The sequence below is a fragment of the Mixophyes fleayi genome, chromosome 3, assembly GCF_038048845.1.
Source record: "Mixophyes fleayi isolate aMixFle1 chromosome 3, aMixFle1.hap1, whole genome shotgun sequence".
NCBI classification, from domain to species: domain Eukaryota; kingdom Metazoa; phylum Chordata; class Amphibia; order Anura; family Limnodynastidae; genus Mixophyes; species Mixophyes fleayi.
The window spans coordinates 285,544,773-285,562,525 of NC_134404.1; the positions used below are offsets into that span (position 1 = coordinate 285,544,773).

Genomic DNA, 17,753 nt, shown 5'->3' on the forward strand with positions numbered 1-17,753 from the left:
TAAATTAAGGATAATAAATATGGCTGGGTGCACAGTAGTGTTTTCAGCTAATTATCGGGCCAATCACCCAATAAACGACCGGTCAGACCGATATCGCATTAGTGTGTACACGGAGACGATGAATGATAGTCTTTCCAAAGCACCGACCATCATTTGATTGTTCAGCAGAACTATCAATCTCATTCAGCTATGGAAAGACATCCTTCCAATCCTGCAGTGTGTATTCACATAAGTTTACAAAGTCATGATCTTTTCAGCCGACAGTTTTGACAGGTGAAGAGCAGAAATATGAGGGTAAATTTTTTAAAACTTGTATAGTGTGTACGCATGAATTGGCATGCTGATCGGGACTTTGTCATTGGTAAAATCATTGTAGATAAACACATTGGCCAGAAAATTCTATAGCCAATATACCTAAAGCAGGTAGCTTGATGAGGTCAGAAGATATTTATGTGGAGCACACTCATGCCAGTACACAGGCAGTTTACTCACCGTCAGGCTTTGTTGGGTGTGGAATGCACCAATATTCCACAGAGTTTAGCATGTGATGTTTAATAAACATCACACCATGCAGTACAGTTATGTCCTGTTGGTACACACAGGAACCAGCTGTCATTGACATTCTTTGGTTCCTGTATAACGATGACCTGAGTAATATGGATGGCTGACTGTGTAGGTGACCGGTGTAGAAAACATACCCTAGGTGCATGATATGGGGATGACATAACTATATGGCTTAAAAGCACTGGCCTTACAGACCATGGGGTAGATTTACAAACAAAAATGAAAAAATTGAAGGTGTTGCCCATAGCAACCAATTGGATTCTAGCTATCATTTTATAGAATGTACTCGATAAATGATAGCTAGAATCTGATTGGTTGCTATGGCCAACACTATCCCTTTTCCTATTTATAAGTTTTAGTAAATCTACTGCCATGTGCAGATCTCTAAAATTAGCAAATCGTGCTGTTTGATGGCATATGCTGTACAGAGGCTCATACTACAGAAAGATTTTCATTTTAATATACACACACAGATATGCAGTGTAAAGGATAAGTGCTAACAACTGTCTTTATGTTTTGCATATATATAGGGAATTCATATTGCCATGCAGTTGGTACCATATATAATATGGGATATACCGAGCGCAGGCTTATTTCTTCTCTGGTTTTCATGGAATTTTTTATATTGAATGCTGGGAACTTGAGGTTTTCTGGATTACGTTTCCATAATATAAAATCACTATAATTTGAAATTACTAAAAAAAAACACATGTAAAATTACCTGTCTTTCCCCATACTAGCATTCATCTTCTCATTAAACTGTAGAACAGTGCTCCTCACAGTGATTATAGTAGCAAGCACACAGTTGGCGTTTACTTTTTTTTTGTTTTAGTTTTCTGAGGTTTCTAGATCCCAGGTTTCCGGATAAATCAAACACATAGGCTGGGTACATACTACAAGGTTTTCAGCCAATTATCGTGCCAATCACCCAATTAATGACAGTTTGGCTCAAAATCACATTAGTGTGTACACCGGATATAAAATAAACAATGTCTTTACAAACCTGCAGTGTGTATACACTCTATCAGGAGAGTTTACAGAGTCATGACCTTATCAGCCGACCGTTGACTGACGAAGAGCACAGATTTGAAGGTAAATCTTGTAAAACGTGTATAGTGTGTACACATGAATTAGCATGCTGATCGGGACTTTTGTGGGGTTTTTTTTTGCTAAATCAGTCATTGGTAAAATCGTTATAGATAACATATCGGGAGAACATTTCTGTAGTGTGTACCCAGTCATACTGTGCAGCTCTCAGAGTTGGGAGGGTACTAAAAAGCTTTACAGTAGGTAAGCCATGCTCTCAAACTTTTTTGTTTAGTGGTCTTGCTGTCAAACAAAGGCAAACCTAGTAAGATGCAGTTACATTTTACAGCGAAGGTAGGGTTGCAGTCTCATCTCTGTTTGTCCCTATAACATCAGACAACTGACAGAGAAATCACATGGGCTCTAATTGTATAGGCTGAAGGGAATTTTTTGCCTTCTTTTCAGAAAGTAAAAACATTATTATAGTCTTTGCAAAAGAAAATGCATTACAGTGCTGTAGGTGTTTTGGGGAGTACACAATATCCAAGGAGATGGAGGAAATCTAGTTGCTCTTTCCCCTCATCTCATCACTTTATGCTGCATCTATATCCTCTGGTCCACCATCGTGTGCTCTGAAAAGGTACAATCTCAGTCACTTCTGTTAGTGAGCCATATCTTCCATATAGTGCACCATATCCAATCTCTTCCTTGTCATTGACAAAACAAATATGCATAAAATCCAAAATTCCAAACTTTTATTTATACTGGACACATTTAGAGAAAAAAAGAACGACCACAGAATCAAATGATACAGTAGTAATGGTAGAGTAAAACATACAGAGCAGTTATGGTAAAAAATAAAAATAAACCACACAGATATGATAGTGTTATTATTTCATAGCATCCTCAGGCAAATAGGCACTTTCCATTTATTGTTAAAAGGAGACTGACAGGAAATACTGTGACTTGTAGTCCCATAACAACTAAGCCACAGGTAACCTAACTGCTCCCTGGTATATATATTCATATTTAAAATAATCAGTCTGAGGTAAAAGCAAGCAGTTTGGTTTCTAAACACTTTTTGGTACAAGAATGTTAAGTGGGATAAATTTCATGAATAGATTTTTTTTTTTAATCTACCTTCTGGCTAGAGTTCACTGCTGTACGTACGTACGTACACAAATAGAAATCCCATCATATTTCTAACCATTAGTTACATACCTCTCTGGTAGAGTACATCTACATGTACATTTTGTATATAGCTTTTACAGTATTCTGTTTGGCCAGATTTAGCAGCAGTTCCAGACAAAGGACTATATACTCCTGTCCCCTTGTACGTGGAAAATTTGCTTAAAAAGGTTCATCATATACTTCACCAGAGTAATTATCTAACCAATGGTAAGCTAAGATAGGAGTAACATCCCCCTACCTAAATTCCCACAAAAATGCATTTATTCTTTAAGGGGACATCATACAATTCTAGTGTAACACCCAAAATGTTCATATTCCTAAAATATTCCTGCACCTCAGGTAAAAGACATTTGAGGATATTTAGAAAAAATTGTGCACTGAAAAGAGGTCCTAGAAGACTGAAATTGATAAAATATTGTTGCACTTTGATAGGATGCTACGGGTTACAGCACCCTTTCTTCAGTTTTCATAAATGTCCCCATTATATTCTTTATGGCTTCATTGGATTAATTGATGGTCTTTAATATATAACTTAGGAAGAACAAAAACACGGTAAACAATTTGTAGTGTCCGAAAAGTACATTTACCATTTTATCTGTGGTATATTTTTGTGCAAATTATCAGTTATTAACAGTTATAACATTATCAGTCAGGTGCCACAAAAACATATTCTCTCTCAGAATATATGCAATTAGTACGGATTAATCTTTGAGAGTCATTCTTAGGCTCAGAATTAATCCAGCTAGTTGACATTCATAAAATGGTGAATGAAAGGCAGGCATTTTTCATTGAAGAAATATTTATATGCCCTAATCAGTTAAAATTAAAATAAATACAAAATGGGAAACATTTAAATTCTGCTTCAAGTTTCATTTTTGGTTTCTGAGATGGCATTCCTTGGGATTGAATACAGTACTACTGCAATTATCCTTGTCCTGCACAAAACGACTCAAGATCGAGTGGTGGCGATATGCCAAGAAGAATAGGAGACAGAATAGCACTCATTAACACAATCTCACTCACAACTTCCCAAAAATAGAATAATTAATTACCGTAATACCCGAATTCTCTGTTCAATCACAAGCACCAAAGCTCTCAAAGGCAAAGCATGCTGGTCAATATTCTAGGGCTAAACCAGAGGAACTACTGCACCAACAATATTACTATAAAAATAGCTGAAGTCATCTAACAAGATAAGCTACACAGACCATCCAGCTGACAGTAAAAATAAGTTCAAAGGGGGCTAAAATGCTAACATTTTGTGACAAGACCATCAAGATCAGGTCTGTTGCTGAAGAACTGCGCCTTAATGCACTTTAAACCATAAAACTGAGGTTCTAACCAGGATGTTTACTAATTTGCTCAGGAAAGTAAACCACAAATGGTGTAACTGCATTTCACAACATAAAAAAAAAAAAAAATCTTGTCATATCTGCAATCACACATCAATTAATGTAACCCTCTCCCACTATGCGTTAATCTTCCTAGAAATTCTTGTACAACCGTTAACTACATTTCCATTGATTTACAAGAGTACATTACGTATGTACATACCAGCAACACATCTATCAAGTTAATTGTATTATTGTCTGATGGCTAAAGTCATTTTATTCTACAATCCAGTAGTTGAAGGGGGATGTATACGATGGTATGCCATACTGCCACCTCTCCTACTATCTACATCATACTTGCCAAAACTCCCGGAATGCCCGGGAGACTCCCGCATTTCGGGTGAGTCTCACGGACTTCCGGGACAGTATGGCAATCTCCTGCATCTGCCCACTTCCTAGTGAAGTGGGCAGAATTAGGGCCATAATACTGTGATTCTCTCGGAATCACGGCATTTAGCTCCAAAATGATGCGCATTCGGAGACAGGCCCCCCACCCACCTCCCCCTCGGCAGCTACCGGAAGGCATAGACAAAAAGTTGGCAAGTATGATCTACATTCTCTCAAACTCCATTCACTTACATTCCAAATACATTTTTCATCCAGCCACTTCTAAAATGTCCACTCTGATCACTGCTAAGCAATATAATTCCAAAAAGTTATACAACCATTTTTTATAAAAAAAAAATTGTAATACTTAAAGTGCACTTAAAGAATAGGCATATCTTTGCTGTTACAAAAAATGTATTTATATCTGTGGTGCTCTAGGTGTTTTACTACATTGACTAGCACTGACACAATTTGTTGTGGATAACAGGTAAACAATATCTGTAGAAATACAGATTACTCACCTATGCTTTAAATTATCATTTTGAACTCTATTTTACAAATGAACCATTTTGCTGATTCAGTGGTGAAATGAGAATGAACAAAGGAGTCTAAAGTTATAAATGAATGCATTAAATTACTAGTAGCGCCAAGACATACCCCAATATTTTGTCCTAAAAATGGGGTTAAGTAGTTTTAAACGTCCTCAATGGTGGACATTAAAACAAACTTCAACACAAGGAAAACATATCAACAGTTCAAGTATTGTTTCTGGTACCACTGAGAAATTTTTGTATTAGCAGCAGTTTATAACAATTGTATTTTAATTAGTAGTAGAAAGAAAATTTGGCTACGCATCAGGGTCATAGCTGAGAATGGGACTGAGCCATTTTTCAACCTCTTCTACAGACATGCGTTTCCTCCGTGAATAGTCCTCAATCTAAAAAAATAAATAAAAATATATACATTTATCATTTGCTTAAGAAAATTTTACACATTAAAACCAATTACATTTCCTAGATATCTCTACCCCAGCAATGTATGATTGTCTCCTCTTTACACTGTATTTAGCTGTCATTGATTACCTCCTGATATGACCGATTTAAATGATAAGCTACAAGCATAAGCACATCGGGAGTCACTTATGGGTAATATCTTTTATAATCTTCATAACAACCAGAGATTTTCTTTCATTTTATAAACTGTACTAGAAAAATGACAGATGATCTCATATATATTATATATATGGCAGGGCAGAAGCCAGAGTGTTTACAATCAGAAAGTCTGCACAGAATTGTGTATATGACCAGTGATATCACAGCAATTATAACAGACAAACCATGCTTTGTCCTTTTAGCTTTTTGCCGTGGAGCCCTAAGTGCTGTGGCGTTAGCAGTTTGTGATGGAGGCAGGAGAAGACACTTCACACTACTGCACTGTGTTGGGATAAAACTTAAACAGTGCATTTTATGGTCATTGTCAAGAACACGCTCCCACCTTTCATGACTTTGAGGTGTTTGCTGTATGAGGTTACATACGATTCCAGCCCGCAGTCTCTCTCTACCTATCACACAAGTTATAGACCTACTGAATCGCCCACACACCGTGCCTCTCACACCCCCCACACACTTTGTGTTTGCCACCACCTATTGAATACAGACAATGGGACCCCAATATACTGTCCCACACTGGCACACAAGGCTTCTAGGTGCTCACAGACTAGCAAAACCCACACCAGCAAACAAAGGGTTAACTCTTCACACCTCCAGACTGTTACACAAAAATTTAAATACAACCACCCACTAGGCTTGTTAGTCAAATGTATAAACAAATCGCACACCGGCATTCAAAGGGATAACTTGGTCCAGCTATATTCTTCTTAACAGGCTAATGGATTCGTTAGAGAATCAAGGACGCCACTTACTAAATTTATAGATTTAATATAAAAAAGGTACAGGGCATGCAAATATATAAAAAAAACAATTAATAAACAATTGACATAACATACAACAAGCAAAGCAGTTTAAAATAAAGGGGTTACATTCAGAGTATAACTTACATAACTTGTATAATCTGTGCCATGGGAAATAGGCTAGGAAGATGGACAGCTTATCAATGTGGGTTGATTTTCCCAAAAGACTGACAATTTGTTGTAACTGGACACCTTTCCCCACCTCCTGTGGGAGGTTGTGGTCTGTGAAACTTTGTCAATCACCATTTGCATGTTGCCTGATTTACTACCCAATTCTACTATGTGACCTAACTTTTCTGTAGCGCGTCAAACAGACCCAATTTTATTATTAATAAATATCCTATGAATTTGTTCATCTTTTGGTAACAAACAGGCCTAGATACAGTATTAGTAGAGCTTATACTCATTTCTACAACTACTGTGTGGCAGAATTCTTAATCTGACATATGAGCTGCCCTTCATCATACTATTGAGGAACTTGTGGTTGATCACTACTTTTATTGATTTTAAGTGGCATATTTTAAAACTGAATTATTCCTGTCTATATACTATAGCAAAGTCAGCACATGGTGTGTCTGAGCCAAACACCATGCTGAGGGGTTCCCAATAGTCTATTCAGGTGTTAAAACTCCATCCCAGGCAAGGTTATCTCTCACCACAGGGACCTTTGAAGCTACTATAGGTGACACTGCTATCTTCTAATACTGTGATGTGCAGAGCTACCAAATACACACACACACACACACACACACACACACACACACACACACACACACACACACACACACACACACACACACCCCACCCCCTCTGTCTTCACATTTTAAACTTTAGTAGCTGAACTTATCAATGGATTCATTTTATATACCATATTTACACTGCAGTTATGATTTAGGCCTCATTCCCGAAAAATAATATGATTGGTTAACCCTTATAAATAAGTTCTCTCTGAAATGTAAAGTATGACTGTCAAGAACAAAGTATCAATCTGTGATTTCAGCCATTTCTTCACAATAAAATATTGTGCATAACACTGAATGCAAAATATTTAATTATAAATAAATAATAACATTTTAATTAACTACACAGTACAACATACCTGATCTTTCTCAATTTTTCCAACAGCAAAATATTTGGACATTGGACTAGAAAATATTAAACCAGAGACTGCAGCAGCTGGTGACATTGCAAGGGATTCTGTCAGCTTTATTCCTATTACAAAAAATAAATAAATTATAGGGGTTATACTATAAACATTACTTTGAAGGGGAAAAAAATGTGTAAAGATGTTCTGAGTAAGATTTACACCAAACAGTAGTGTTTATGGAGTTAGATAAAAATACATAAGTAATTTCAATTCTTTTAAATTGAAAAGTATTTTTTTGTGTGTAAAGTAAGTTGAAATTGAATTACATTAAAAAGTCTATGTTTTGGCAAGACAAAAATATCAATAAAAAATGTAAACATTTAGCACAATCCAATTATCCCATTTTTATGCTTTCCACTAAAGAAATGTTCTTATTTAACATGGTTTTTATTTTCCTTTTTCACCTTTATGCCAGTTCTATAAAAATGACTTATGCTTTGGAGTTCATCTAAAATCACACCCATTGGAACAGCTTTAGCAAACATTAACCACCACGACTTAAAAAATGCATTACTATTCCATACTTGCCAACTTCTCCTTGTTGGCTTCAGGGAGATACCAGGGGAGGGGGGCGGGGCTTGACAAATTGCATCATTTTGGCCCTGTCCCCTAAACGACTGTCACAATTTTGGCCAATTACAGCAGGGGGCGAGGCTAACATGATGCGATATTTGCGTCATTAAGGCGCGCCCCCCGCCAATTATCTATTACTGGGGCGAGAACCGGGAGGTTGCCCTGCTCTCCCAGAAATTCGGGAGTCTCCCGGACATTCCGGGAGAGTAGGCAACTATGCGTTAAAGAAAAGCAGCTAATGAATCTCTAGAGACTGAAGTGTCTTTTACATTTCTATCTCCATTACTGAAGTCATGTTGTCTTACCTGTCAGTCTGTGATTAAATCTTGGTCTCCATGAAAATGGCCACCTCCATAGGCATCAATAAATGGGCATAGGACAAAATTTCTGAACTGTGTCATCATGCCACAGATGGTGAAGCCAACCACATCTTGTACTGGCTCAGCAACAGGGAGAATGCCAGACTCTTCAGGGAGTGAGGGAGATCACCCCTATTTCAGGGAGTCTCCCTGACATTCAGGGAGAGTTGGCAAGTATGTACTATTTACAACCATGTTTGCCAGAGCATAGCCTTATCTTACAAGTAATATCACCCACATAGATCTTACCACATGGGCATTTCAAAACACTAATCAGAGGAGTCAGCACCAAATTGTATTTATGGCTCATGTATATCATTTTTCATTGCTTAAGCACATGTGATTTATAGAATACACTTTGTTTTACATGATAACATTCTGGTATTGTCCTTGTTGTTATTAAGTACTATACCTAGATTGGTGCTAAACAGACATTTTAAGAAATACAATACCTGTTGCTTCCTCTATGTTTGCCAGTTTCCACATGGTGATTTTCTCTGTATGATCCGGCTGACTGGGATACCCCGGGGCTGGGCGAATGCCTTCGTACCGGATCTTGCGCAGGTCTGCAACAGTCAGATCTTCTGTATCACAATACCCCCACAGGTCCCTCCTCACTCTCTCATGAAGTTCCTCTGCAAATGCCTTATTAAAAAGTGAAGTGTTATAATAAGCTCCCAAATATCATAACAAGGCAAAAAAAATCACGCACTTTCTATGTAGACAATTTTAATATGAACACATTTTTTATTATCCATTGATAAGCAGGCACATACATAAGGCTAAAAGACCCACAATTCAGTGCATAACTAAATCATTTTTTATTTACCTACCTCAGCTAATCTGTCTCCCAGAGCTTTGACCATGATACTGTTGTAGTCATCTCCCTGATTCACATACGCTTTACTCAGTTCCTCTACACCAAAGATGGCTACAGCAAAAATGCCCAGATAGTCACGCACTCCAGAATCCACATTGGCAATAAAGTCAGACAGACAATAATACGGGTCTGTAGATGCAGAATCTTTCTCTGCCTAAAGTACAGAAAACAGCATATCGTTTATTACTGGATCACTACACATGCAAGTGTTTCGTAGACAAGAAGTTAATTGTATCACATTCTCTAACAAGCAATGGGCCACAAAAGATGTGGTGGTGCCAAATGATACATAAATTATAAAGCAATCTCCCATTTTATTTCTATTTTTTTATTTTGATTATGTGCAAATTTTACTGCATTATGGCTAAAATACAGCATCGTGAAGTATTAATGGTTACATTGATTCCTGAGTGAAAAGTAGTCAGGGGGGCTCTGGCTGCCTGCCAACGACTGATGCAATAAATGTCAAAACAGAGTGTGTTAGAATCACATATTATATATTTGCATATCATTTTGATACAGGTCTGCTTGATCCAGCATCAGACAAGCAGATTTAAAAAACAGCCAAGTATGTGTTGTATTTCAACCAAAAGGCAATACAAAACATGTTGACTATTTGCTGATTAAGCAAAAGATTTAGGACTACACTTTAAATAGACGTTATGGCAACAATGCTAAATACATTATAAAGTAACAGTATTTATAAATTAAAAACAATAATAATAATTTATGTTTAAAGCACTCAGGACTTCAATTAAATGTATTGTATCAACATAGTACTAAGCCAATACAGTGCTGTATTGTGTTTTATATATTTTATACACAATTTGCAATTTTGTGGTTGACTGTCCAAGCTTCATCTCTGCTCATCAAGATGTCCCTTTATTTTAACCAATCAGAACATCGACATATTCACAGCATAGACAATCAGCTCATCAGAATGGTCACAGCATCGCATAGTATTTTAGTGTCTGTCTGATGAAAAGCTGAGCGTTGGAAAGTGTAAGGAGCAGGGACCCCAACAGCAGAATAGTGATTTCCAGCTCCTGAAATCATGTAGGAATATTGCACTACTATATAAATATAATTTCATACATCCAGTTTGCTATTTTTAAAGTGTTTAAACACAGGAATCTTCGTGTTTAGCCTAAAAAGCAAGTTCTAGTCATTGAAAAAATACAGTCTCACACTTGCATGCCTCTTAATAGATGTATTACTAGATTATGTATTCTTCTGTGCCTTTAGTGTCCTCAACTATGTATTACCCAACTGTCATTGCAGCCACGAGGTGTAATCCATAGCATATATATATAAAATATAGTACCCTGGATTGAATGCATGCAAATGTTTAAATTAATATGGTACTACTTGTATCTATTAAATGTATTAACACTATTGTATTGCGTATCCAGATCTTGTAAGTAACAACGTTGTTCATATTATTTGAAGCAATACTGTTCCATGGGTCTGCACTTCTCTCACTCTCCCTGTGTTTAGAAAATGCAACACTGTACATTTCACTGTCCTAATCAATTCCTACTCATCAAAAACATGGCTGGAAAAATATCTCACCTGTTGCCTTAGGCCATAAAAAGTAGCAACAGGCTCTGAGGGGTGCAGTACATCTTCCCCTGTATATAACATAATGTCGTCCTGGATGCTCTGGGCTGGCCAGATGCCAACAATACCCCGGGCTTCAAACTTCCTCTGGTTTATCAAAACCTGTAGTAATTTTTGGGCATCATCATAAACTCTTTTGGCTTCCTCTCCTGCAAAGTAAAAATCAGTCATATTACAATTGCCATTTAAATGTAGAATTCCTTCTCACTATAACATGACTTATAAAGCACAGAAAACCATGTAACAATCTTTTTGACTTTCCAAGCACTAGGCCACCCCTTGCTACCAATCTCCCCTTGGCGAGAGCAGCAGTGAACAAGGACATACCTCCCAACCTTCTGATTCATGGGACAAAGCTGTCATTTGGAATGGCAGGACAGAACCCTCAAATCAGGACATATACGTACCAATGCTAAATACAATAGATATCCAAACACACACACACAAACGTTTAAAGATCTATTATCATATTTGGTGTTGGTATTTTTATGTATATTTGTTTATTAAAATGTTTTTAGCATAGATATATATTAGTTTAGAATGGTTTATATTCAGAGATAGGTCAGCACTAAGGGATTCTTCCTTGTTGTTGTATCTTTATGAGGCTTTGAGCTGTGACCATGCATTTCTTTATTAACCTAATAGCTGACTATTATCCATATAATGCCAGGTGTTTTTCTTTCAATAATACATAAAAGTTTCATACATTCAGCTCAATTCAAACAGTAAACATTTAGAGTTATGTGCAAAATTGTATCCACACAAATCAAATTTTTTAAAAAAACGAAACACTGTCCTTCCTCCTTAATGCTATATTTAAAAGATAAATTATACATAATTTTAGCAACAGAGTCTCTAACTCATTCAACGAATGGAAAGGAAGAAGGAGTAGGGAGAAGGCGGAAGGATGAAGGAGGGAGAAGGATGGAGGTAAAAGAGATGCATTTAAAGACAAGAGTTATTTTGCAGGTGTGACAACATAATCATTAATTAGAAGGATATCTGCTATAAAAGAGTTTTATCAACTATAGATGGAAACATTTATTTGGGTGTATGGAGTGAGGAGGCAATGACCTGAAATATAATGGGCACACAAGGTCAAACCTCAATCACCTTGCTCTCCCATTGTATATAATAGAAGAAGCATGTACTTAAAAGTAAACATGATGTGTGACAGCTGCTTGATTGCAACAATCATCTAAAAGAAACATGCTCCATCTCCGATTTGTTTAAAGTACTGTATTTTCTTACCCACTGTTTTGTCCTTAAAGAGTTTTGGAAATCCTCTGTTGGGGTATTTTCCTCTCAGTTGCCACACATCAAAGAAAGGCTTCCAGTCAATGTAGTGACGAAGTTTCTCCAAGTCGTAGTTCTTATAAACTTGTATCCCTACAAACTTTGGTTTTACTAGGTAAAAAAACAACACAAAAACAAACAGTATTTACATAGTAACATCGAGGGCAGCAAAAACAATCTACTGGTGGATAAATAAAATGTGTACAATTGTTTATCTACATATTAGAGGCTTCAGACTTCTCAAAAGTAGGCAACTTGACAAGCCACTGGATTTGTAGGTGTCAGGATAACTACTACATGATAGGAATTCTTGTTCAGCTATAGAAGGAGAGAAATCAGCCTCACTGAATGGATACATAGTGTAACACCATTTGTTAAGTATACGGTGTGGCAAAGTTACCTGGAACAGGGTGAGAAATCCAGTCAATATGGAATGCTTTGTCTCTGGCTTGTTGTAAAGACAGATACCGTCTTTCCTGTAATGGTACAGAAATAATGTCTTTTTCTTTTCATAAAAAACTATTATTTACATTTTTATAAAAGCCTCTTAAAAATGTTACATGGGCTCATTTTTTTGAATAGATATCAAACCCTCTGTTTAAAAAGTCTAACAAATGGTAAGTATGGAGAAGGTTGGGAATGAACGGGAAGGATGGAAGGGTGGAAATTTGGAAAAAGGGAAAGGGAGCAGAAAACACAATTACACATAAAAAATCCCCACAATACAAAAACTTTTTTGTTGAATTCAGTCCATTTATATATTAATAACAGAGAAAAAAAACAAAGAAAAAAAACAGCCATATAGAAAAGCAATGCAACAAACTATAACACGCAAAGAACACACGTCAGATACGTACTATAGCATAATTTATACAAAGGCATAAGAATACCATCTGGAATGAAAGTCCACAAACCACTTATAATACCCACACAGCACCTTCACAGCCGCCACAATCTCCACTCTGAGCCACATTCATTCCTCTTCGTTTCAGCTGTGATCTCTCCAATTTAGAACAGACCTAGCCAACCTGTGGCGCTCCAGGTGTTGTGAAACTACAAGCCCCAAGCATGCTTTGCTAGCAGATATCTAATCAATAGCTGTCAAGGTATGCTGGGAGAGCCGCAGGCTGGCCAGGCGCCATTTAGAATGTAAGCTCTGAAATGAGCAGGGCCCTCCTTACACAATGTTTTCATGTCCACATTTAGATTGTGCACCACGCATGTGCCTGTTTTATGTATGTCCTGTTTTCGCTGCAGGACAGTGGGGAAAATAATATTATTATTATTTAATAATAATCATCATAATAAAGATAATAATAATACAAAAAAGTAAACTCACTATAATTTAATAATGTCCCAGCTAGGATGGAATGGTAATAAGATCTATGCCAAATTTTCACTTGTTTATCTGGAAACATACTTTGTTGACAATATGATGGGCTTGGTTTTTTTTTTGTGTTGATTACCTTCTGCGATAAAGTTAGCCATTGAGAGCAGCTGAAAAATGGCATCATTATACTTTTTACCATTTAATCAAAGAGCAGAACTTGGCGTCTGTTGGGTTAGATACCTACAGGAGGAGTCCTCTTGATGAAGCTTATATATAGGGAGACAAACAACTTTATTATTGATGGGGGTAATACTAACAGACTAGAACCCGCTCCATTACAGGACCATAAATAGATGCAGCTCAGTTATAATATATACTTCTGATCATTATCTGAACCATTTTCTAACCTGCTGGCTAATGTAGCATATGTTCTGGGGAACAAACAGGTAGCGATTTGAATAAGCCCTGCAATACCACGTATGTGTTCTTTTGTTTCTCCCGTTGGAAGGGATTTTTGGTCATTCCCACAATTTCCCTTCTATCTATATAGGACCATCTGTATGACATCCATTTCATGTTGATCTTACCAATTTCCACCTTATATATTATATACCTCTTATGATAGGGAATAACAGGATCGGATTATATTTGGTATATCAATAGATCCCTGCTATTCTGCTGGCTACACTATCCGTGGTACAATTTTAAATACACTTTTGTATTTTTTCTTTTCACATTTAATTTCTTTTTTCTCCTTTATATTTCACTTTTTACCATGAGGGTATTAGTAGTCTCAATAAAGATATGTTTTTAAGATCATACCATTAATAAAGGCATTTGCCTTAACACATGAAAAATATCTCTTTATTCAGATTGGATAGGAGTGCTCTAGCAGTCCATTGCCTTCTTTTCTGTCTTTTCTCAGGTGACAACAGGCTTCACAAGTGAATAAAAAATGTTTGTGCACAGTCCATCAAACCTACCTTCAAAGACTCATAGTAATCTTGACGAATATCTTCATATTCTTCTGCTACTTCCTCTATAAAGTCATCCTTGGCATTTTCATCCAGAAGCTGCGAACACTGATTACAAAAAAAGACAATAAAAACAATAAAGACACACGTGATGGACTTGCATGTTCTCTCTATTCTTAGTATTATACTACCAAAATAGTTTTAATTATGTGAAGGGGAAAACAAGTTAACAAACTGTAGAGTTCCAAAACCGCAGAACTATTTAAAAGGGGGTAGCATCCAGTTACTGTGCTTTTGCTACCATGCAATAAAAAATTAACATAACCCCAAATGACTTCTGACTGTACCTGCAAGCTAGACACTTTCTCCTTAATAAAAACATTCTAATTACAGTGAGAAGGGCCCTGACATCTTGGGAGGCCATGTGCTGCAATTCTCAGGATCCTAAACACATCATCTCTGCTATTCATACAATTCTGATGAGGAATCTTAACTCCCTCCCGGGCTTTGCTAAATTATGGGACAGAGATTTAGACAGGTCAGAAACTGACCAGATCTGGCCCAAGATTTTCCAAATATGCCCAGGTGAGTTCTTCACTTTATCAGTACTGAAAACGTAGTTCAAGGTCCTCTCTAGATGGTACAGGTGCTCTGCCCAATTGTCTAAGATGCATCCTGAGGTCTTGGATCTTTGCTGGAGATCTAGTTCAGGGGTTGGGACGCTTCTGCACGTTTGGTGAAACTGCCTTAGACTAGCCTTCTACTGGCTTAGGGTAAAGGAGCTTACAGCAAAAACCCTGGAATGCCCTGTTCCTACAGGACAAGTCTCCCGTTGAACCTCACGAGTATGCCACACACTCATTATAAAAAATTGTTGATTAGACATTTAAATAAACGCTGTCTAAGCCATAATTTTTGGTCACTGAAGGTCCCCTTCTCCCCACCATGAAGAACTGGTCGGGCATAGTAGATTTTTGTTGTCTATGTCCAGTTCAGACCGTTTTGCTGATTTTACAGCAATTTGGTTTAGGTGGTTATAATTTAAAGATTCCCCTGAGTATCAATACCTGCAAGAGGAGTGAGGACATTTTACATTACTGAGATAATATGAATTGATAATCATTTTAGATGGTTGTCTGACTTTGGGCTGTCACTGTTCGTTAAAACTAACATTTGAAAAAAAAAAAAAAAAAAAAAAAAAAAAAAATCGGACACAGAGACCTGCAATGCACAAAACCCTGAGTATACCACTTCTCTCCCTATTCACCTCTTTTGTTCCCTAACCCAACTGTTTAAGTTCTGAGAAAAACTGAAGAACTATGCTTTTGCTTTTTATTACCAGTGTTTACAATGCTTCTACACATAAGTTTATGTCACACACAATTTGTTATCTAAAATGCACAATTGAAAAATTATAACACTCACAACCACAACACTTTTGGATGCATCCAAGCAATGGATTACTGGCGAACTGTACCGTGGAGCTATCTTCACAGCAGTGTGGGTCCTGGATGTCAGAGAAATGAAAAATGCAAATGAAGTGGTGAAAACAAACAATGAAACTAACTTATCAATGTGCTTAGTAAATCTCAATATGAATGCCAACACACAAAATTGGGATGTTTGTACTTACGTCAAATCTTTTCCAATAGTGGACACAGGAAATGCTGGTAAATAGAGTGCAGAGTGACAGGAGTTTGGGCACTTTAAAAAAAAAAAAAATCCTCCACAAACCAAAGCTCTTCCCCCTTTAAATCCCAGAAGTCTGATGGGAATTTCAGTATTTTTATAATAAAGCAAGTTCCTCCAATAAAAAATAACCAGAACAGTAAAGAACAATAAAAATGTTAAGAAAGAGCATAAAGTGTGAGCGTCTATTTGACTCAGAGAAAAGGATTTAATGCAAGTACAAAAATCCCATTTTCTCTTTCACCCTAATGGGAACACTGGAAATACTAAGGACAACCCAAAGCTGTCCCTAAGGGAGTGCATGCCGAAAAAAAAACTGTGGAGCACAGCACCTTCCTTCCAAGGCGGGCATCCCTGGATACAAAAAGGAAAAATTGGTAGAATTTTGTGAAATTGTGCACTTAAGAACTGGTTTCCACCCAACAAAGCTACACAGCTAAGGCTTTGAGGAAAGGATGGGGGGTATGGATATGAATTAAGTATGCATTTCTGGTAAAAAGAAAAAGAAAAAAATTACATTTGCTCAAAATGGAAGCCAAATATGGCAAACATGATAACCTCAAGGAATTAAGCCTCAGGCCCCCATCAAGACCATCCTACAAGAAGAGAAGTAAACGAACCAACTGCAAAGAAGAGGTAGGAAACTCCTTCCACTCGTACCGGGGGATGCAGGTCTTCCAGACCAGATCATCCCCTGGAGGCAGTCCCAAGGTAGGAGCAGGCAGACGACAAAAGGATGTTCTGATTGTGATACCTCAGCCCACTCCAGGCATCCACAGCGATGACATGTTGATTAACATAAAATAATAAAAAGTTGAAAATATATTACAGTCATAAAAACTAGCATCCAGCTTCGTTAAACAACTGAAAAACAAAACAAAAAAAAACTGAAGGTACCAGCAGGCTTCTGGGGTACAGAGGGGGGACCTGAGTTTTGAAGGAAATTTTAAAAAAAGTGCCCAAGCTCCTGTCAACACACTCTACACCCCAGTTTTTCCAGTACACCCATTAGGATGAAAGAGAAATCTTTCTTTGCAAGTTATCTAACTGGATATTAGAAATTGTATTCCTTAGACAAAAGTGGTATTTGCTGTTATGTCAGCATAATAAGAATAGTAGAAATGAGCTACAAATGTAACATTTATCTGTAATGATATACACTATACAGCAGCACTGCTCCAAACTAGGTAATCTAGTATTTATACAGCACCAGCATTCTCCTTAGTGCCTTACACTTGGGAACAAAAGAGGATTTTTGTACTCACTGTAAAATCCGTTTCTCTGAATCCATTTGGGGGACACTGCTTACTATGGGTTATAGAGGGTGCTGTGCTGGAAGTAAGGCACTACTACACTAAAATCTGGCCTGCTCCTCCCCATCTATGCTCCCTGTATGGAGACCCATCACTTTTTAACT

The 17,753-nt window shown here is 37.2% G+C and overlaps 1 protein-coding gene across 2 annotated transcripts in view; it reads right to left on the reverse strand.

Moving 5' to 3' along the window:
- Positions 1–2,328: 2,328 nt before the first annotated feature.
- The window catches only part of MTR (5-methyltetrahydrofolate-homocysteine methyltransferase), a 70,555-nt gene continuing 55,130 nt past the window's right edge, over positions 2,329–17,753 (reverse strand). For both annotated transcript variants that reach the window (XM_075203730.1, XM_075203731.1), the window contains 9 exons: positions 16,073–16,154; positions 14,657–14,755; positions 12,744–12,819; positions 12,299–12,454; positions 11,000–11,196; positions 9,381–9,581; positions 9,000–9,192; positions 7,568–7,680; positions 2,329–5,436 (listed from right to left, as the gene is read on the reverse strand). In XM_075203730.1, coding sequence (XP_075059831.1) covers positions 5,347–5,436; positions 7,568–7,680; positions 9,000–9,192; positions 9,381–9,581; positions 11,000–11,196; positions 12,299–12,454; positions 12,744–12,819; positions 14,657–14,755; positions 16,073–16,154 — 1,207 coding nt within the window. In that variant the 3' untranslated portion in view covers positions 2,329–5,346. The remainder of the gene's footprint in view (positions 5,437–7,567; positions 7,681–8,999; positions 9,193–9,380; positions 9,582–10,999; positions 11,197–12,298; positions 12,455–12,743; positions 12,820–14,656; positions 14,756–16,072; positions 16,155–17,753) is intronic.